We start from the raw sequence: 23,751 nt of genomic DNA, 5'->3' as shown, positions 1-23,751 counted from the left end.
TTTTGACCCTTTTACTTTAGTTTTGTATGATATTAGGGATTGCCTGATTTTGCCCAATAACTGTTAGAAAGATAGCTTATCTATATTTATTGTTTTAAGATTATTTTAGTAAACTCATTCTTCAGGATAGAAAGTAATTAGCACATTATGCATATAATTACTATATTAGGAGGTACCACCTTTAAGAAAAGAGCACATAAAGTCTCAAAGGCTTAGTAAGATTAATAGACAGTATTACAGAATTACAGAACTGCTTTGGAAGAAATTTATATATTTTTATATTCTATTTCTATCCATTGTATATTTCAGTTGCACTAAAATCATTAAGGTAGGTATCTTTATCTGTTTTATTTAGTGTGTCCCAAGCATATAGAACAGAGCTTGTCACATAGTAAGCAGTTAATAAATCTTTGCTGAATGAAGCGAAGGTGTTGGTTCAGCTCTAATAAATTGCTCTTTAATAACCTAACAACATGAGATGTTATACAAGGTTATGTATATCAGTTATTGCTAGTGTCAACAGAAGTATGTTAGTCTGTGTCTATAGAAGTATCCTGAACAGGTTTTTGCTGATTTTTTGTGATTTTCTGAAAACGTCAGTCTCTGTGTCACACCCAAGTAAGCTGTGATCTCCACCTTGAGCACTTTCAATCTGCTCACTGTCGGTTTTTACCCAGTATTTAGATATTATCTCCTCTATGAGTACCTCTCCTCAAATATGAGACTGAGGTAGTTGACCTTGCATAACCTCCTAAAGCATATTGTACATACTCCAAACTTGAAAACTAATACAGAATATTTTGATGCCAAAATGAAAGCAGGGCATGCATCTTTTTCACCTATGTAAGACTTTCTGGCATATAACAGCATACCTGGAGCAAAATAGATGGCCAATAAATATTTATTGAGTGAAGTAATGAACTCCTAAGCAAGGAATTTTCACTAAATTCAAGAAGATGGGGGTAATCAGCCCTGATTTGATATCATAATCATTTCCAGTCCCATCCCTGTGGATTTTGATTGAGTAGATTTTGTACAGAATACAAGCATCCAGCACAGGTGTTTTATAAAACTCCACAGATAATTCTGATGCACAACCAAGGATGTACAAACCTTCTGTAACAGAAAAGAATTATATGCAATGATGTGAGTGTTGCCTAGCTTGTATTTAGGGCACTGGAATCAAGTGATTTGCTATACAAATCATTTCATAAATACCTGTTGCCAAATAGCAATGGGTCAGCAAAAACTGATTTAAGATCAACTGATTATGATAGGTAATGCTTATTTTTAATCCTCCTCTCCATAGCATGTAATAAACTAAATGCCAATGAGCATTGCTCTTCTTACCACTAAAGTCAAAGGGTTGTATTAAAAATATAATTTTCATTTTATGAAACATATCTTAATAGCTTTTGTCACTTAGAAATCACAAATACCATACTTTTCAAATACCACACACTCAAATGGTGTTTGTTCTTTCCTTTGTCATCCTCAGAGTTGTGATATTATATCTGCTTTCAGTTTCAGTTCATATAAGCTTTTTATGATATAAGAAAATTCAGGATTAAGGCTGTTTAATAAGCATAAAAATTAATTGACTCTCTTCTATGTGTAATCATTGTGTTAGGTGCTGTGACTACAAAGATAGTATGAGTGTTATTAGAAATATGTGTATTATTCTCCATTCTCATGGAGAATGTGTATTGTTCAGAAAGTGCTGGGGCTAGGGAAGTGGGCAGGGGCCACATAAATAGGTTTATATGGATATGTCTTTCTTCATAGCACAGAATCATGTGACTAGTTAGAAAGTACATGGAGGCTGCTAAATGGCCAGATCAGTGCATATTTTGACATCTATCCATACTAGGTGGTTCCAACTGATTGCAACCATTGGATCCTCTGATGAAGAATGAGGGAACTGGGTCCATGCTGTTTTTTCTGAAACAGCCAACCCATTGTAAAGTCATCTGGGGTTTTCAATGATAATACATTTAAGTCACACTTGATATAGTTATGGCCATCACAGACTTAAAAAAATACATGAATGACTAATCTTCCTATTATAAGGGAGTACATTAAACAAATGTGTGCATACATTTATAAGAGCTGTCATTATCATAAGATAAAGAAATAGACTAACATTTTTAAACTTTAAAATATGATCATTCTTATTATCCAAATTCCAGTATGTTTTAGATCATAAATTGTAAATAGTAAAAAAATTTTTTTTCTGAAAGTTAACATAATGAACCAAGATCTCTATTTTGATTATTCAAGAGAAGAAAATATTACTGTAGGTATTTTTAAGTCATAATGATTTATTACAGGGAAAATTATGTCAAATAGACTTTCAAAATAACTGTCGTTAATTAATTATAGCTTTAAATAACATTGATAATCTGTCAATTCCCAGAATTTTATTTCTACCCCAGATCTTTCCCCTGAGCTCCAATACATATACTCAATTGCCTATTCAGCTATTTCCAATAGCATTTATGTAGTTATCTCAAAATTAATATGTCCAAAACTGAACTGGAGAACCCCCCCAAAAAAACCCTGTTCCTCTCATAATCTTCCCCATCTCAGTTATTGGCAACACAATCAGTCATGATGCTTGAGCTGAAAAATTTGGACTCAGCTTAGACTCTTACTCTCATTCTCCACATCCAATATATCAGCCACTCCTGTCTGCTCTGCCTTCAGAATATATGCAGAATCTGAACCAATACTTCATCTCTCAGTCCAAGAAAATGAAATTAACAAAATTTTATACCTAAAGGACTGCAGTCACTTTTTTTCTGCTGATTCCACTCTGGTGCTGCTATAGTCTGTTCTCACACAGTAACCACAGTGTAGTAATTTAAATAATAAATTACAAATTTGACAAAAAGAGAGAGAGGGAGACAGAGACAGATATTAAAAGTATGATTATTTAACAGGAAAATCATGACTAAAATTTAGACATACACTGTGTGTTTCTGAGAACGTATAGCCTTGAATGAAAATGAGACAATTAAGCAAGCAAACAAAATAGAGTGTGGTGTTATCCATGGCAATTATTTGTTGCCTGGGCTCATATGAGAGGTCACATAACCCAGCCTAGGAGGGATAAATAATGATTTTCTGAAGGAAATTATGTTCAGGTTTAGACCAAAGGTTGATTAAGTCCGAGTCTACCAGGTTTCAGCCCTGGCTGCCTATTAGACTCACCTGGGGGAACTTTTAAAACATGAATGCCTGAGCCCCATCACAGTCATTGTAGTTACTAGTTTTGGAGTAAGACCCAGGCACCTATGTGTTTTAAAAATTCTCCAGGAGATTCTAATGGCAGGATTGAAAAACCAGGCAACTATCCTTAGCCAAATGAGGAAGGATTGGAAAAAAATTCCCTAGTGAGAGAAGCATAGTACATTTTAGAAACTTAGAGTTTGTACAGCTGGGATATAAAATTTGTGCTTGGAGAAATGAATAGAAGTTAGTGAGAATGTCTCACTCGGAGTTTGTGGCTGTGAATATTCATGTCAGATGTGCCTTCCTGAAGAGGTCTTCAGAAGCCATGATACTCCCAGGAAAATTGGCACATCAGACATTATTCAGTGCTGGTGTCAGGCAACTATGACTACTTCCATTTTCTCAATCTCCTCGCCTGCTTGTATCTGTGCTGCCATATTTTATATTCCACTTTGCTGATAAACTACCTATCCATCGGGATTCAGCTTAAAAAAGCATATAGTAGATACTTTAGCCTTTGTAGGCTGTCTGGACTCTGTCACAGTTATATGACTCTCCCATTGCAATGCAAAAGCAGGTATGGAAAATATATAAATAAATAAGTGTGGCTATGTCCCAATAAACCTTATTTGTTGATGTTGAAATTTCAATTTCATGTAATTTTCATGTGTCACAAAATATTGTTCATCTTTTATTTTTTTCAACCATGTAAAAATGTATAATTCTTATTGCATGTGTTATTCAAAAATAGTCATTAATGTCTTAACCCATAAGCATAGGTTTATAACTAACTTGCTCTAAAACCAGCTGAGTTATAAGCACCAATCATTTGTCACTGAAACTCATTTAGGTAAATGTCTTATTATTCTCATTTTACAGATGTGGAAACTGGGGCACAATGCAGTTAAATAATGTTTCAAATCACGCAGCTGCTAAGTGCCTGAGGTAGTTTGATCTGTATGGCTCTTCAACACTTTGCAATGCTATTCTTTCCTCTTTACTGATCATGAGAGGGTGTGAAGAAGTTTAGAGGAGGAATTAATTAGAGACAAAATAGTCAAAGCATTGTGAGACATCAGGTCAGTAATCCCTGTGGACAATGAAAGCAACAGCGGAGAAAGGATTTAAGACCTGGGACAGATGAACCAGTGAATGAGTGGGGGTGTTCAAGAGATCAACAGAACACAATAGAAAAGACATATCATTCCCTCAAAAATTTTTATTTCAGTACAAGAGGGCCCTATGGACTTCAGAGGAAGTTGCCTTCCTTTTTTCACCTTATTTTGTTTCACACTCAGCTAGTATTTTATGCTGTGTGTGTGTGTGTGTGTGTGTGTGTGTGTGTGTGTACATACCCGCTCTCTTCTACTTTGGGAGAAAAGTCAAGAATAATCAGATAGTTCAAACCAAGTGTGAAATGTGCTGTAGTAGAGGTGAGCATATCTAACCCAGCTTGGGGAGGGAGGGAATGCTTTTGGAGGAAATTGCACAGGAGTTAGAGCCCCCTTATTCCTCAGGTAAAGTGAAGCCAAGTGTTTCAGACTTGGGGAATGGGCCCAGAGGTAGGAGAAGGAATGTGATGTACTCTGGGAAGTCTGAGTTCAGTATGTCCAGAGCACTGAGTGAGGAAGGAGTTAGGGGGTAATGAGAGAAAAAGATGGAGAGACAGTAGGGGTGGAACTGGGAAGATAAGTGGTGTGTCCAGATCAACAAGATTTTATATGCAAGGTAATTGCATACCATCTAGAAGCTAGTGGGGTTCTCTGAAGGAATTTAAGCGGCAAAGTGACAGGGGGCATGGAGTTTTGGAAACTTGCTCAAGCTGTCGCTGTAGTATGCAGATTGATGAGAAAAGGCATGGAAACCAGTTAAGTGGATGTTGTAGTAATGCACTGGGCTCTTGTATCCTATTCGCCTATTTAATAAACAATAAAACTATGCAATAAAAAGCAGGAAAATATTGAACAAAATAAGCTGATTGGATAGATTTGAAATGTTAATCATGATCTGGGCCATCAATATCACAGATTCTGTGATATAATTAGACACATCTATTCACATAGAAACAATTAAAACATTAAGGGCATTTAAGAATTGATTTGAGTATGGAAATTTCACTTCTCTAGATACCTTGAATTAAGCTATAGTAAAGATACTGCTTTTAGTCTTTAAACAGTTGCAGTTCAGTTAATAACATAGTTTCCCTGTGTGTGTATAAAACTATAGAATCCTTATGATTATTTGTTAATTGCTATGATTGTAAGATAAAGTAGGCAGATCTCAAAATGGCTTAATTTATTATTTAGTTTACTTGAAAAGAAAAAATTTCAGACTTGATTGAGTTTTTACAGCTTTGTTATTTGAAATGCCTTTTTGAAAAAAAACCCTAGGTGAAATCTTTATTATATCTCCATATTTTTAAATCATTTTTTTGAAGTGAGTTATTATTTCATATCACATGTGTTATATAAAGAACTTGGTGACGCTTTAAAATAGAGCCTTGTTTTGTATCCTGTAGAGAATGTGTTTTCAATCGTATTACTTTCAAAGAAGGAAAGAAAAAAATGTGACAAAACTTGTGACTTGGAAAAGGTCACCCTGTTAAAGGATAGTGTGGATAGAAGGGGAATTGTGATCCCGTCTATGTATTATTCACTCATGTGTAGTCAGGCCCATGGCGGTGGCACTGCACCCTTTCCTTTGCTGAAGCACAGCCTTCATAGCTGTGCTAATGTCTGTTCTGTAGTCCTTACCCTAATCAGATGTATTTTTGCTAATGGCTTCAGAGCAAGGAGATAAGATAAAATAAGCAGATAAGATGCTGTGGCTTTTAGAAACAGTTTTCTTCAGAGTAATTTATACCCTGAAACAGGAAATGAATTTAATTTACAACAAATACAAGCATCAGAAACCAATTAACTGAGTCAAGATCGTTTTAGTATATTATTTTTATATTTTAAGTTACTTTTTGCACGTTTTTTATTTATGGGGTAAAGCTCTGAGGGTGGTGAAGGGGAAAGAGCTTAGATTTGATATTCATACAGACCTTAGGAATAACCTTAGTCTACCATCTGGTTCTCAGTTCCTTCATTGCATAGTGGGGATAAAAACACATGTCCTGCCATGTTTGTAAGGATTAATACTTGTGAAGAATTTAGTCTTTCGACTGACACATATTAGGTTCTCTGGACATAGGAGCTATTATAGTTACTATTTTCTTAGTTTTATAGTAAGAGAAAAGAAGAAAGTAAGAATGGTTAGTTATCTGATTGGCCTGAAGAAATTGTCTATTGTAAGCAGGATTACTGCAAAAAATGTTCTTAATGCTATTATAATTCTTTTAAATATTCTAAAGCTGACCTAAAGAGTGTCATATTTGGCACAGTTAGTGCTACATTTGAAATGTCTTATTTCCATAAAGAAAAGGTTTGTTTTTTTAAAAAAATAATTTGTAACTATGTATACTCTACTGGATAGTATGTTGGTTTTCATTCCAAAGCTTGAAATAGGTAGAAAGAGTCTTTATTATGAAAGGCAAGTATATTTCTTACACCGGTAAGGCAAGTTATATAAAGCTTCATCCACTTATAATCATATGCATCAAGGTCAGTACCCCTAAAATTTAATTTTAAGGAAACCACCAGATGCCCATTGCTCACAACACTTATTCATTCATTCATTCATTCATTCACTCATTCATTCATACATTCTGTAATGGACTGATAGTTACTTTGTACACTTTAAAACTGTTAAAATGGCAAATTCTGTGTTGTATGTATTTTACCACAGAAATGAATAACATAACAACACACCAAAAAACTGTTAGTTGGAATTGGAATTGTTAAAGAACAACATTCTTTTGCAAGCCACTCTCTACTCTGTGAAGTGTGATAAATTGTGGTGATCATATTTCCTGATTCTAAAGTCAGTCTCATTTTCATCTTTGTTAAGTCCTCCCCAAAACAATGTATTTATAAAACCCAACATTTGGTCAAATTTGATGGTGATTCTGTTTCTATAAACTAACAATTGAAGCTTTTCAAATCAGTAATATTGGTTCTCACTTTCATTCAGAAAGGACTTTTTTTGCTTCAAAACAAAACAGTGCTGTGTGTATCTATATAGATAGTGCCTCCTACATATTCACTGGGACTTGTTTAGTGCCCCCTTAATTAGAATTTAAATACTTCCAGTAAGGACTATGTCTCAGACAGGCTCAGTGATATACTGCCCAGCAAATATTCTCTGAATATTTTTATTTTTCAATGAAGAGAGAAGGTCAGTAGAATATAAGTATATTGAATCACATGCCTTCTAAAATCTGTTTTTAGAACAATGCTTACATCACATGATTCATGGTTTAATTTGCTTAGTAAATTAAGTAAGTGTTTAGTTGTGGACCAAGGAACACGGGGGCCTAAAATGTCATTTTTCCTTTTATGTCTGGTTAATTTCATGTAGCATAATGTTTTGAAGGCTCATTCATGCTGTAGCATGTATCAGAACTTCACTTCTTTTCATGGCTAAATCATATCCCAGTGTACGGCTGTACCACATTTTGTTAATCTGTTTACACACTGGTCAAAATTTGGGTTGTTTCCAGCTATTGTGAATAATGCTGCATTGAACGCTGGCATGTAGCTGTCTCTGTGTAAGTCCTGTCTGTCAGTTCTTTGGGGTGTACACCTAGGAGTGGAATCATCTTGGTCGTATGGTACGTCTGTGTCTAGAGTTTTGAAGACTATCATATAATTCCACTGAGATGAAATTTCTAGAAGAGGCAAATTCATAGACACAGAAAGTAGATTATCAGTTACCAGAGCCTGGGCAGAGGAGGCAAATGGGGAGTTATTACTTAATGGTTGAAGAATTTTTGTTTGGAGTGATGAAAACATTTTGGAAATAGTGGCAGTGGTTGTGCAACATTGCAAAAGTAATTCTACTAAATTGTACACTTTAAAACTGTTAAAATGACAAATTCTGTGTTGTATGTATTTTACCACAAAAATGAATAACATACAACATACCAAAAGCAATGAATTGTACACTTGAAATGAATGAATTGCATGGTGTGTGAATTATAGTCCAATAAAGTAGCTTAAAATGTCAAGTTTATTCAAAGGGAAGACACTTACAAAGGAGAAGCATAAGATTCCAACCTTATTTTGTATTGACTGCCTCATAGTGGGAAGTAGCTGGATCTGGGAGATGTATGCTTCTGCCAACAAACCATAAATGGGACAAAACAAAAGACACAATTACTTGTCTGCAAAGATTTTCAGTCTAAAGCATGAAGCATGAAGCAATGTCCATGAAGTTACTCTGGCAAATTTAGAGGGTAAATATCAACAAAGTGTACATAGATACATACATGTAGGCACACATACACACACACACACATTCACACATATATACACTAATACATACTTAGTAAATAATTAACATAGGAAATCACTCAAAACAAGGGCATTGTATTTTGTTATTCTTTTTAACATCTTTAACTTCTCTGTGAATACATTACTGCTCAGTAACTGCCCATTTTGCAGTATTTATGTGTAACATTCATTGTGAATTTGAATCTTCAAAATCATCTTTGTTTAGATTATGAATAGTTGACTAGCAAACCTATTAGAAGTTAATGGCCTATGTACAGATGTTGGCTTTCACTAATTCCAAATAATGCCATTATTTAGAATGAATAAAGTTTTTATAAATTGAGATGCATCAGAATGTTTGCCAATTCACATGTAGGTCATATTAAATTCAAGAGCTATGTACACACACACACACTCATACACAAATGTATATATATAAAAGGAAATCTTGTTTTTCTTTGCTATAGTTTGACTCCCCATTTGAGGTATTTTGTATGAGAATGCTGTGGTTTATGTTTTACCTGTTGCCCCACTCCCCAATCCCCTGTCTCCCTCCTCAGGTATTAAGAAAGCCTGGCAAGTGATAAATAGATTTGAGAAGTGGCACAACAAACTATATCCTCTGTTATAAATGCTCAGTTTATATTAGATTATTTCTTCAAGTATGTTTTTCTTATTTTTAACTTCTTTTTCAGCTGCTCCTGTTGATGTACTCAAAGCTCTAGATTTTCACAGTTCTCCAGAGGGAATATCAAAAACAACAGGCTTTTGCACAAACAGAAAGAATTCAAAAGGTTCAGATACTGCTTACAGAGTTTCGAAGCAAGCACAACTCAGTGCCCCAACAAAACAGTTATTTCCAGGTATGTTCACTTTAATACTATGACTACTACTAGTTTGCTAGTTATTAGTTGGCTTTATCATGCTTTCTAATGCACAATTATGAGGGGAAAATAAAATTCTTTCATGTATCAGACACCAAATATATTGTGGTCACTAAGGTGACAATAAAAATAACTAATGATTTAATAATTGCCAATTTTAATTCAGCATAATCACAGAAGATTTGCTTATTCAAAAATTTAATAATTCACTTTTATTACAAGATGGCAAAATTTGAAGATAACATGTGTCTAACTCATTTTTGTATATAATACTGTAGAATTTATTCATTGGGGGAATGTGGCAATCTTACCCTTAATGACTATCCAAGTTGATTTAATGGACATGTGGATTTAGATGTACTTAATGAGTGCCTTCCTAAAATAAATGTAAGTTTCTGTTGAAAGAAATACATCTTCAGAAGATGTTATAAACAGATCATTCTGTATTATTTTTGGACCCTGTTCTTGTATCAAATAAAACAAAAGGTAGTCACATTTTACAGTTATTGGGAGATCTGGGACTACAGATTTTGAAGGTCTTTACCTGAGAAGTTTTCAAAGGGTATTGAAAAATTCTTGGTGAATATATTTTTCTTTCCATGAAAGCACTAACTGACCAGTAACACTAATTATCTAGAAATTACATAATGTAGGGAAGTTGTTGAGTGGTGTAATGACAATTTCTGAGCATAAAATTTTCTAGCAGGTAACTTGTTACAAGCACTTGCCTGCTATTGGATATATATGTTGATTATTTTTCCTTTGAATGTTACTAAATTGAGTGCCTCTATTCCTATTTAACAGAAGAGGAAATTGAGTTTCACTGAGGCTGTCTGACTTGTCCAAAATACATGGATCAATATTTAATCCAGGTCTTGTATGTTGCCTTTATATAGAGAGTGTTTGTATTATCAAGGGTCTCTTTTTTGGTGTTCTGGAATTGTCTCAGGAACAGTTTGTCATTTAAATTCTGTTATTGTCTACTGCCTCCACCTGAAGGAGTTGTCTATTTTCACTTATAACTATTTTTTATCAATAGAAAAATTATAAGTCAAGGAACTAACAAATTACAAAGTAAGAGAATATTTTTCATGGAGGGACATTTTAAAGTATTTTTGAAAACAGACTTATTTTGATAAATCATTTATTCCTTCAAAATACTTCCTATTTTGCAATACTTTGTGGTGGATAGAGTAACAAACTAGAAATGTAAAGAATATCAATGCACAATTTTTGTGTTGAAAATAAAAATAGTTGTTAAATCTATAAAATATTTAAAAAATCAAATTTAGAAGTATTAAATAATAAAGATTAAGTTGTGTTTCTAATTATCTACACTAATGCAGAAATAGGAAGGGAATAGGAATTTTCAAGAGAGAAAAATAAATTAATGGAAAAGCTTTAGAAGTACTTTAGAATTTAGTATATTATTTTTTGTGCTTTGTCTCTTCATCTCAGGGTCAGTTTTTCTGCCTTCCAATGTGGTAGTTAATTTGATTAATTTTATCATTTCTTTTGTTTTACTCATAGAAAAAGAATAAAATGTATTACCCTGGGATCTTCTTTCATGCCAGTTAACATAATTCATGTATATCAAAGTTTATTTTCCCTTTCTCACAACCTTGTGATTTAGGCATATGATTCTAATACTGCATATTTCTGATAGGAAGACACACCTATGAAAGAGACCTCATTTCTTTCTCCACACAAATGATTATAAGCTTTCCTTCTCAGAGGGTAGATCTTCCTGTCAAATAATGCAAAATAGCAATTAAGATAAATTATCAATGACACATTCAAGATTAAAAAAATTCAAACAATATGTGAATATTACTTTTTATAAAATAAGTAAAGAAATCTTTGAAAAATTATTTGGAATACTGTTTCTTCCATTATGGGAAGACATAACAGCAACTTCTTTTCTAATCAATAAAGTAAGCATTAGTATTGAAAACTTTGACATTGGAAGGGGGTGGGTGGGGAATTATGAGATAGTCATTATAGTATTCTTTAGAATTAAAATATATACATCCTCAAAGTCCCCATTTGAGATCTTTAATCTAAATGTCTGAGAACTTTGTGCATGTGAGCTGAATAAAAGCTGTGACTTGAAAATTCTATCTGCTCTCTGTAGAACCTGCTGTGGGTCAGATACTATTCAACAAACTTTGTATATATTGGTCTTTACCTTTATAACCATCTGAAAAGAGAAATATTTAAACCCGAGTTATGGATTAGAAGTTAAAAATGTGAAGTGTTTGAATGTAATCACACAACCAGTGAATGATGTGAAGCTGAGAACTGATCTTCTCTTTTAAAGTAAAGTGTGCTTTTCCTACTATACAAAATGGCCTTCCCTCCTTATTTGAAGAACCCTGCTTACCCCTAAACTACATCAGAAAGAGATTTTAGGTTAAACGGAGATATTTTCTACATAGAAATATATTAGCAATAGCTTAAAATATTAAAAGAGTAAAGTTATGGTGCCTTTTTCAAATTTATTCATCAATGCAATGTCTATTGATGTTAAAACTCTATTTTAAGAACCACTATTGAATCTGATATACTGTGTGAATTGTATTATTACATATGTATGATTTATGTATACACATATTTACAATACTTAAATTTTTTCTTTAACAGCAGTCATTTAGTAGAGAGGATGCTGTATTCTTAGTTTGCATTTATGCATTTCAAAGCATATTTTTAAGTTGAAAAATTCCACGTTTTCTGTATCATATGATCACTGCTATTTCAGATAAAATTTCACATAGTATGTCTTTTCATTTCTGTTGTTGAACTAATATCATAGTGAATTTTCTCTGATACATTTATATGAACAACTTTTACTAGTGTCTTTTGAGTAGGAAGCAAAGGTGGAGTGGCAACATTTGGACATCGAATAATGTTTTTTGGATAGCAAAATTTTCCTTTTTAAAGATCGTAGCTTAAAGATTGCAATTATAATCTTACTGTTTAATTTTAAATTGGTAAATACTTCCATATTGAAAGATTTTACTCATTAGTGTAGGTCAAAGTTGATAATTTTCAAAATTGTGCTGTACAAATTGGACAATTCATTAAACTTTGTAAACATTTGCTTAGTCTTATCTTAGTATATTATTTGCTGAAATTTCTCTTTTCCTAAATGTCTTTATGTAGACATTATTTCATAATATTTTGGCAAAAATGCAAAAGGTATTGTTTTCCCCTAGTTCATAATATTTTAGTTTTTTTAATGTATGAGATATTTGAAAAATTGAAGTACATTTAGGGAAAGAATCCTGTGATTCCCAACATTCTGAACTACTTATTTGCTATGGAGTTTCTTTAACAATAGGCTGATAACCTGGATTTTATTTATAGTATAAGCAGGCAAAACTTGTTTATTAATTGATGTATCTTAGCACTTTTCCATTTTATTTACATTGCATTTTTATTTTCTCCTATTGATTTTCATGAATATAAAACTGGCTGTCTCTGTAACACAAATCAAGTAAAGCAAAAGTATATATGTATATTTTTTTCTGTGACAGCAAAGCTTTTATAACTACTTCTTATACTACAAAATTGTATTGGTAAATTATTTGAAAAATTAAAATTGAGAATTATAAGAACACTTTTTATTTTGGAGGTATCTATTAACATAGATATAGACTTGATGTATAGATATAGATAGATTAGAATGAAATAGTTAACATTGACTGCGTTCTTTGTGACATACTCCTATTTAACTTCCACAATATTTTAATAATTTACACTTCATTGAACATCTTTCCAATACATTATTTTAAGTGACTGCATAGGATTCCACTATATAGGTGTTTTGTATTTTATTTAACCAGTTGCAACCATTGTAGACCATTTCAACGTTTGTGATTATAAAGTGTTTTGATGAATTAACATAATATTTTTACACATAAGCATACTTCTTACCCCAATAAATTTTTAGAAGTGGAATTGCTAGTACCCTTTTGAATTTGAATCCATGACAGTCATATTCATAATATCTTTACTATTTATACTACTGTAATGATAGAATTTGGAATGATGGAGTGAATGTGGAGGCTCTTAGTGTTAGCCAGCTTATGTCTGTGATCACACATGCACACCACCAGTTTTCTATAAGGATAATTTTTTAATTGAAATAGTCTCATCCTTCAAATAGTAATGTCTGCTTTACTTATGTCCCAGGGTAGTAAGAGGATGAAATAAGATATATATGTAGAACTATTTTTGAAAAGAGAAAACTCACAATTTATTAAACATTATTTTAATAAAAATATACAAGTAGTCATTGCTTAGCTTTCTGAGAGATATTTATGGTAATTATTTAACTGATACATTTAGTTGATAAGCACTTATGTAGATATAGATCCATGTTAGATATTTTTGATTTGATGGTGAGAGTGAAAAACAAAACAAAACAGATTACAAAACCGTCTGCCCTTTTGAATCTGGAATCAGTCAAGAATCTAATAGTTCTGATTTATAATGACATATACTCTTTAATAGTGAAACTGCATTGTGTTACAGGAAAAACTGATCAGAAAGTCTTTAGCTTTTGAAGGATGACAAAAAGAATACCATACACATATTGTATCCTTACAATGTCTCTTGAGAAGACATATAGCCACAGATTAGATAAAGCAAAAAATACAAATCTTACACTAAATCTTACACTAAAACTGATACTTAAGTGTTTTGGAAGTTCTTACTATGTGTTTGATGTTTTACTGGCACCTTGGTCTTGTTTCCTAGCTTTGAATTCAGTTTCACATAATCATTGAGCCTTAAATGAATGGCTTAAAGTTTGAATTTGGATAATTATTACAGAGAAAACCTAATAGAGTCCCCTCCCCATTTGTTGTTTTAATGTGTATTGGATTACTGTTTGAATTTAGGTGACTTATTCAGGCTACATAGAAAGTTCAAAAATAATAAGGTGATCCAGGAATAATTTGGAAATTTGAAATTTATGACTCTTTGGCCTCTCTTTTCAGGAGGAATTTTTCCAGAAGATTTTTCAATATTATTTACAGTAAAACCCAAAAAAGGAATTCAGTCTTTCCTTTTATCTATATATAATGAGCATGGTATTCAGCAAATTGGTGTTGAGGTTGGGAGATCACCTGTTTTCCTATTTGAAGACCACACTGGAAAACCTGCCCCAGAAGACTATCCCCTCTTCAGAACTGTTAATATTGCTGATGGGAAGTAAGTAACACAATAATGCAATGTTTTAGCTATGTTGACAGCAATTCTTTCATTTGATCACACAACAAATATTTAAATGAACAAAACAAAAAAATACCTCATCTTACAAAGATAACAAACTGGGTAGATAAATGATGAACAACAAAAATAAATTACCAATAATAAGGGTGGTGATAATTGAGGGAGAGACAGAACAGTGAAGGGGATGCAGGATGGTGGCGGGTCATGCAATTTTAAGGAGAGACTCGGGGAAAATCCCACTAAGAAGGTGACGCATGAAGGCGATGGAGTTTATGTCGTGCTCATGAGTACTCTCCCAAGAGAATGGGAAGCAAATGCACAGCCTTTGGTTCCAGGAGTGGCTGACTTGGTCCAAGAAGCATCAGGAATGCAGGAGTGGGAGCAGAGTGGGCTGATTCGATGGAGAAGCAGTGTGAAAGCAAATGACATAAGAAATTGTAGGTGATTGTAAGCCCTTTGGGTTCTATTCTGATTGAAATGGGAAGTCACTGCAGACTTTCTAAAGAGTGGAATGACCTGACTCACTTCCCTTTTGCCAGTCATTTCAATATTAACAGTTGTAGGAAGGTTTATATAATACTTGATATGTGCTATGTACTGCTTTATCCACTTAATACATAGTTAAACTCATTTAATTTTTATAACTCCTTCAAGAAAATAATGTCAATAAACCCATCTTATAGAAAAGGGAACTGAGGCACAAAGAGTTTAAAGTAATTTGCCTGAGGTCATGTGTTAGAAAGTGGCAGAGATATGGTTTGAATTCAGGCAGTCAGACCTTCCAACGACCACCACACTCTTCTGAAAATCATGCTGAATTCTGAATTCTGTGTTGTAAAGATTGCCTTTCACTTAGGGAGCAGCTAAATACAAATAACTATGTTTATTAAATTTTATTGCTGAATCTAGGCTTCTTAAAATAGCTTTATCTGAAACACGATGTTGGTTATAAACATAAGAAGGAAATAGTAAAGATAGAAAGAAAAATTCACACTCAGTGTATCTTTGTTGGGTTGATGGAGAAAATTCTGTCTCAGTATCAGCAAAAACTAAGCTTTCACAAGTAATATACATTTTTTTCTTTGAGAGGGCATCTCTCATATTTATTGATCAAATGGTTGTTAACAACAATAAAATTCTATATAGGGGACTCAGTGCACAACTATTAATCAACCCCAAGCCTAATTCTCAACAGTCTCCAATCTACTGAAGGATAACGAACAAGTTCTTACATTGTGAACAAATTCTTACATAGTGAATAAGTTCTTACATGGTGAACAGTGCAAGGGCAGTCATCACAGAAACTTTCAGTTTTGATCACGTGTTATGAACTGTAAACAATCAGGTCAAATATGAATATTCATTTGATTTTAATACTTGATTTATATGTGAATCCCACATTTCTCCCATATTATTATAATTATTATTATTTTTAATAAAATGCTGAAGTCGTAGGTAGAAGCAAGATAAAGGTAGAAAACATAATTTACTGCTGTAAGAGGGCAAATGTAGATGATCAGGTGTGTGCCTGTAGACTAAGTGTTAATCCAAGCTAGACAAGGGCAACAAAACATCCACGGATGCAGAAGATTTCTCTCAAAACAGAGGGGGTGAGGTTCTAAGCCTCACTTCTGTTGATCCCCAGTTTCTCACCTGATGGCCCCCCTGTGACTGTGCCTGTCTTAGGTTGTTCCTCCCTTGAGGAATCTTACCCGTCTCTGGTTAACCAGTTATCTTCTGGGGTCATACAGGGAAATGTAAAGTTGGCAAGTGAGAGAGAAGCAATATTGTTTGAAAAGGTTAGCTTTTTACTTCTTTGCAGATTTATGCCCTGTGACTTCTATGTCCAGCATTTGTCTTGAGGTATCTTTACCACTTGGAAGAATTATGATACTTGGTAAATTCGATATGAGGCACGAATTCTACTTAAGGGTTGTAATTAGGTAGAAAGAAGAAAAGCTATAGAAGTAGCAGATGGAAGAAAACATGGGAAGATTGATTATTTCTTTGACATATCTTCTTGTACAGTAACATAAGCATGTATAGATTTTAAACTACTAATTCATTTGTGTACACACATTAACATAATAGGAATACAGCTACATAACCAAAGCAGACCTGCAATTACCAGCCATCTCCAGTGAAACCAAGAAAACCAGTTAGGCACCCTAGGCATTTGTGAAAACTTATCAATGATATAATGGATATTGTCTAACTGAATTTGAATAGTTTGAGAAAAATCAGACAAATTAAAACAACACATTCCTGGGAACTGTTCCCATCCCATATGTTCTTTTAAGAGTAGATAGTCTATAGTCACAAGATTTTGGAGCACTGCAACTTGCACTTCTCCTAATTCTTGGTTGAGTTCCAACAGTACAGATCCAGTCAAATTTGTTGTTTAACTGTATGCACAGGCCAGCTTAGATATCTCCTTCTTCATTCCAATGGCAAGTCCAGGAACCGGTGGGGTGAATGCAGCTACAACTGCAACAGCGCCAGAATCTTTGTTGAACGTTTTTAATGATCATCTTCTGGAATGACTCTTCCAGAGAATGTTGACATTGGAAGTTCTTCTTCATATCATATCTTAATTCATTTTCTGGGTAGCCAAATTAGGCTTTGATCCTCTGTATAAACACAAACAAACCCTTTGCCCACATTTTGATATGCCCTTTATACCATTGTGAAGAACTTATTGGAGATGACCACACAGGAACTGCTTTTTTTTTTGTTATCATTAATCTACAATTACATGAAGAATATTATGTTTACTAGGCTCTCCCCTATACCAGGTCCCCCCCCACAAACCCCTTTACAGTCACTGTCCATCAGCATAGCAAAATGTTGAATCACTACTTGTCTTCTCTGTGTTGTACAGCCCTCCGCTTTCTACCACCCCCCCCATTATGCATGCTAATCATAATACCCCCTTCCTTCTTCCCCCCTTATCCCTCCCTACCCAACCATCCTCCCCAGTCCCTTTCCCTTTGGTACCTGTTAGTCCATTCTTGGGTTCTGTGATTCTGCTGCTATTTTGTTCCTTCAGTTTTTCTTTTATTCTTATACTCCACAGATGAGTAAAATCATTTGGTATTTCTCTTTCTCCACTTGGCTTATTTCACTGAGCATAATACCCTCCAGCTCCATCCACATTGCTGCAAATGGCAGGATTTGTTTTCTTCTTATGGCTGAGTAATATTCCATTGTGTATATGTACCACATCCTCTTTATCCATTCATCTATCGATGGACATTTAGGTTGCTTCCAATTCTTGGCTATTGTAAATAGTGCTGCATTAAACATAGGGGTGCATCTGTCTTTTTCAAACTTGAGTGCTGCATTCTTAGGGTAAATTCCTAGGAATGGAAATCCTGGGTCATATGATAAGTCTATTTTGCGCATTTTGAGGAACCTCCATACTGCTTTCCACAATGGTTGAACTAATTTACATTCCCACCAGCAGTGGAGGAGGGTTCCCCTTTCTCCACAACCTCAACAATATTTGTTGCCATTTGTCGTTTGGATGGTAGCCATCCTTACTGGTGTGAGGTGATACCTCATTGTGGTTTTAATTTGCATTTCTCTGATAATTAGCGATGTGGAGCATCTTTTTCATGTGTCTGTTGACCATCTGTATTTCTTTTTTGGAGAACTGTCTGTTCAGTCCCTCTGCCGATTTTTTAATTGGATTATTTCTTTTTTGTTTGTTGAGGTGGGTGAGCTCTTTATGTGTTTTGGACGTCAAGCCTTTATCGGATCTGTCATTTACAAATATATTCTCCCATACTGTAGGGTACCTTTTTCTTCTATTGATGGTGTCTTTTCAGCTTAATATAGTCTCACTTGTTCATTTTTGCTGTTGTTTGCCTTGCCCGGGGAGAGATGTTCAAGAGGAAGTCACTCATGTTTATGTCTAACAGGTTTTTGCCTATGTTTTTTTCCAAGAGTTTAATGGTTTCATGACTTACATTCAGGTCTTTGATGCATTTTGAGTTTACTTTTGTGTATGGGGTTAGACAATGGTTCAGTTTCATTCTCCTACATGTAGCTGTCCAGTTTTGCCAGCACCACCTGTTGAAGAGACTGTCATTGTGCCATTGTAGGTCCATGGCTCCTTTAACAAATATTAATTGACCATAAATGTTTGGGTTAATGTCTGGAGTCTCTCATCTGTTCCACTGGTCTGTGGCTCTGTTCTTGTGCCAGTACCAAATTGTCTTGATTAGTATGGCTTTGTAGTAGAGCTTGAAGTTGAGGAGTGAGATCCCCCCCTACTTTATTCTTCTTTCTCCGGATTGCTTTGGCTATTCGGGGTCTTTGGTGTTTCCATATGAATTTTTGAACTATTTGTTCCAGTTCTTGAAGAATATTGCTGGTAATTTGATAGGGATTGCATCAAATCTGTATATTGCTTTGGGCTGCATGCCCATTTTGACGATATTAATTCTTTCTAGCCACGAGCATGGGATGATTTTCCATTTGTTAGTGTCCCCTTTAATTTACCTTAAGACTCTCTTTTAGTTTTCAGGGTACAGGTCATTCACTTCTTTGGTTAGGTTTATTCCTAGGTATTTTATGCTTTTTGATGCAATTGTGAATGGAGTTGTTTTCCTGATTTCTCTTTCTGTTCATTCATTGTTAGTGTATAGTAAAGCCACAGATTTCTGTGTGTTAATTTTTATCCTGCAACTTTGCTGTATTCCGATATCAGTTCTAGTAGTTTTGGGGTGGAAACTTTAGGGTTTTTTATGTACAATATCATGTGATCTGCAAATAGTGACAGTTTAACTGCTTCTTTACCAATCTGGATTCCTTGTATTTCTTTGTTTTGTCTGATTGCCGTGGCTAGGACCTCCAGTACTATGTTAAATAACAGTGGGGAGAGTGGGCATCCCTGTCTTGTTCCCTATCTCAGAGGAAAAGCTTTCCGCTTTTTGCTGTTCAGTATGATGTTGGCTGTGGGTTTATCAGATATGGCCTTTATTATGTTGAGGTACTTGCCGTCTGTACCCATTTTGCTGAGAGTTTTTATCATGAATGGATGTTGAATTTTGTCAAATTATTTTTCAGCTTCTATGGAGATGATCATGTGGTTTCTGTCTTTCTTTTTGTTGATGTGGTGGATGATGTTTATGGATTTTCGAATGTTGTACCATCCTTGCATCCGTGGGATGAATCCCACTTAGTCATGGTGTATGATCCTTTTGATGTATTTTTGACTTCAGTTTGCTAATATTTTTTTGAGTATTTCTGCATCTACATTCATCAGGGATATTGGTCTGTAATTTTCTATTTTGGTGGGATCTTTGCCTGGTTTTGGTATTAGGGTGATGTTGGCTTCATAGAATGAGTTTGGGAGTATTCCCTCCTCTTCTATTTTTTGGAAAACTTTAAGGAGAATGGGTATTATGTCTTCTCTTTGTGTCTAATAAAATTCCAAGGTAAATCCGTCTGGCCTAGGGTTTTTGTTCTTGAGTAGTTTTTTGCATACCATTTCAATTTCTTTGCTCATAATTGGTTTGTTTAACTTTTTTGTTTCTTCCTTGGTCAGTCTTGGAAGGTTGTATTTTTTGAGGAAGTTGTCCATTTCTTCTAGGTTTTCCAGCTTGTTGGCATATAGGTTTTCATAGAAGTCTTTAATAATTCTTTGTATATCTGTGGAGTCTGTTATGATTTTTCCATTCTCATTTCTGATTCTGTTGATTTGTGTTGATTCTCTTTTTCTCTTACTAAGTTTGCCCAGAGGCTTATCTATTTTGTTTATTTTCTCAAAGAACCAGCTGTTGGTTTCATTGATTCTTGCTATTGTTTTATTCTTCTCAATTTTGTTTATTTCTTCTCTGATCTTTATTATGTCCCTCCTTCTGCTGACTTTAGGCCCCATTTGTTTTTCTTTTTCTAGTTTCTATAATTGTGATGTTAGACTATTCATTTGGGATTGTTATTCTCTCTTTAAGTGTGCCTGGATTTCTATATACTTTCTTCTTGAGACTGCTTTCGCTGCGTCCCACAGAAGTTGGGGCTTTGTGTTGTTGTTGTCATTTGTTTCCATATATTCCTTGATCTCTATTTTAATTTGTTCGCTGATCCATTGATTATTTAGAAGCATGTTGTTAAGCCTCCATGTGTTTGTGAGCCTCTTTGTTTTCTTTGTAGAATTTATTTCTAGTTTTATGCCTTTGTGTTCTTAAAAGTTGGTTGGTAGAATTTCAATATTTTGGAATTTACTGAGGCTCTTTTTGTGAGCTAGTATGTGGTCTATTCTGGAGAATGTTCCATGTGCACTTGAGAAGAATGTATATCCTGTTGCTTTTGGGTATAGAGTTCTATAGATGTTTATTAGGTCCATCTGTTCTACTGTGTTGTTCAATGCCTCCATGTCCTTACTTATTTTCTGCCCAGTGGATCTATCCTTTGGGGTGAGTGGTGTGTTGAAGTCTCCTAAAATCTATGCATTGCTCTCTATTTCCCCTTTAGTTCTGGTAGTATTTGTTTCACATATGCTGGTGCTCCTGTGTTGGGTGCATATATATTTAGAATGGTTATATCCTCTTGTTGGACCGAGCCTTTTTCATTATGTAGTGTCGTTGTTTATCTCTTGTTACTTTCTTTGATTTGAAGTCTATTTTTTCTGATATTAGTACTGCAACACCTGCTTTCTTCTCTCTGTTGTTTGCCTGAAATATGTTTTTCCATCCCTTGACTTTTAGTCTGTGCATGTCTTTAGGTTTGAGGTGAGTTTCTTGTAAGCAGCGTATAGATGGGGCTTCTTTTTTATCCATTCTATTACTGTGTATTTTGATTGGTGCATTAAGTCCATTTACATTTAGGGTGACTGTTGAAAGATATGTACTTACTGCCATTGCAGGCTTTAAATTTGTGGTTACCAAAGGTTCAAGGTTAGCTTCTTTAGTATCTTACTGCCTAACTTAGCTCGCTTATTGAGCTGTTATATACACTGTCTGTAGATTCTTTTCTTCTCTCCCTTCTTATTCCTCCTCCATTCTTCATATGTTGTGTGTTTTGTTCTGTGCTCTTTTTAGGAGTTCTCCCATCTAGAGCAATCCCTATAAGATGCCCTGTAGAGGTGGCTTGTGGGAGGCAAATTCCCTCAACTTTTGCTTGTCTGGGAATTGTTTAATCCCTCCATCATATTTAAATGATAATCGTGCTGGATACAGTATCCTTGGTTCAAGGCCCTTCTGTTTCATTGCATTAAATATATCATGCCATTCTCTTCTGGCCTGTAAGGTTTCTGTTGAGAAGTCTGATGATAGCCAGTGGGTTTTCCTTTATAGATGAGCTTTTTCTCTCTAGCTGCCTTTAAAACTCTTTCCTTGTCCTTGATTTTTGCCACTTTAATTATTATGTGTTTTGGTGTTGTCCTACTTGGTCCTTTATGTTGGGATTTCTGTGTATTTCCATGGTCTGTTCAATTATTTCCTCCCCCAGTTTGGGGAAGTTTTCAGCAATTATTTCTTCAAAGATACTTTCTATGCCTTTTTCTCTCTCTTCTTCTTCTGGTACCCCTATAATATGGATATTGTTCCTTTTGGTTTGGTCACACAGTTCTCTTAATATTATTTCATTCCTGGAGATCCTTTTATCTCTCTCTATGTCAGCTTCTATGCATTCCTGTTCTGTGGTTTCTATTCCTTCAATGGCCTCTTGCATCTTATCCATTCTGCTTATAAATCCTTCCAGAGTTTGTTTCACTTCTGTAATCTCCTTCCTGGCACCTGTGATCTCCCTCCAGACTTCATCCCTTAGCTCTTGCATATTTCTCTGCATCTCTGTCAGCATGTTTATGATTTTTATTTTGAATTCTTTTTCAGGAAGGCTGGTTAGGTCTGTCTCCTTCTCAGGTGTTGTTTCTGTGATCTTGGTTTGCCTGTAATTTTGCCTTTTCATGGTGATAGAAATAGTTTGCAGAGCTGGGACAAGTGACAGCTGGAAGAACTTCCCTTCTTGTTGTTGATTTGTGGCCTTCCTCTCCTGGGAGAACAGTGACCTCTAGTGGCTTGTGCTGGGCAGCTGCGCACAGACAGGGCTTCTGATTCCTGCCCAGCTGCTGTGGAGTTTATCTCCGCTGGTGCTGTGGGTGTGGCCTGCCTCAGGCTGGTGCTCGAAAATGATGGAGCCTCATTGGAGGGGGAGCATCTGGGAGGCTATTTATCTCTGTGAGGGGCCTCTGTGCTCCCTACTGCCCAGGGGTTTAGAGTGCCCAGTGATCCCCAGATTCCCTGCCTCTGTATTAAGTGTCCCACCCAGTCCCTTTAAGACTTCCAAAAAGCACTCGCCAAAACAAAACAACAACAACAACAAAAATTAAGTAATAATTAAAAAAAAAAAGCCGCTCACTTTTTTTTGTCTTAGGGTGCTGGCCTCAGGGACCCACTCACTGGTCTTGCTGCCCTGTTTCCCTAGTATCCAGGACCCCACGCATGCACTGTGTCTGCGCTCTGGTACGGATTCCTAGGGCTGGGTGTTCAGCAGTCCTAGGCTCCCTCTCCCTCCCTGCTGACTCCTCTCCTCCCGCCAGGAGCTGGGGGGAGGGGTGCTCAGGTTCCACGGGCCCTGGGCTTGTATCTTACCCCCTTCACTAGGCGCTGGGTTCTCACAGGTGTGGATGTGGTCTGGATGTTGTCCTGTGTCCTCTGGTCTCTATTCTAGGAAGAGTTGTCTTTGTTATATTTTCATAAATATATGTGGTTTTGGGAGGAGATTTCCACTGTTCTACTCATACCACCATCTTGGCTCCCAATACATTTTAATCATTAATAATTAATATGAAAAGTGATGATAGTTCCATAATTTAAAAGAAGAATAGAGAATGATTCCAAAACTAAGAGATAATTTAGTATTTTGAATCTAATACCATGATTATTATATATCATTATTACATCTTAGATTAATTCAACAAAAGTGTCAAGTTTAAAGCCCTGCTCTGTTTTTAACAATTGAAATAATTTTATTTTCTGTTAATGAAAAGCACATACATATAATAGTGAGATGGT

The 23,751-nt window shown here is 35.0% G+C and overlaps 1 protein-coding gene across 3 annotated transcripts in view; it reads left to right on the top strand.

Moving 5' to 3' along the window:
- COL11A1 (collagen type XI alpha 1 chain) overlaps nucleotides 1-23,751 on the top strand; it is a 214,931-nt gene that overhangs the window by 8,721 nt on the left and 182,459 nt on the right. For all 3 annotated transcript variants that reach the window (XR_012130262.1, XM_036996455.2, XM_036996454.2), the window contains exons 2-3: nucleotides 9,305-9,472; nucleotides 14,497-14,710. Coding sequence is in view for 2 of the 3 variants with exons in the window: in XM_036996455.2 (XP_036852350.2) it covers nucleotides 9,305-9,472; nucleotides 14,497-14,710 (382 nt within the window). In the remaining variant the exon portion in view is untranslated. The remainder of the gene's footprint in view (nucleotides 1-9,304; nucleotides 9,473-14,496; nucleotides 14,711-23,751) is intronic.

This window comes from Manis javanica, chromosome 4, assembly GCF_040802235.1.
Source record: "Manis javanica isolate MJ-LG chromosome 4, MJ_LKY, whole genome shotgun sequence".
Lineage (NCBI taxonomy): Eukaryota > Metazoa > Chordata > Mammalia > Pholidota > Manidae > Manis > Manis javanica.
Note: the sequence above shows the minus strand (reverse complement) of the source record. Positions and strands in the feature narration are given on the sequence as shown.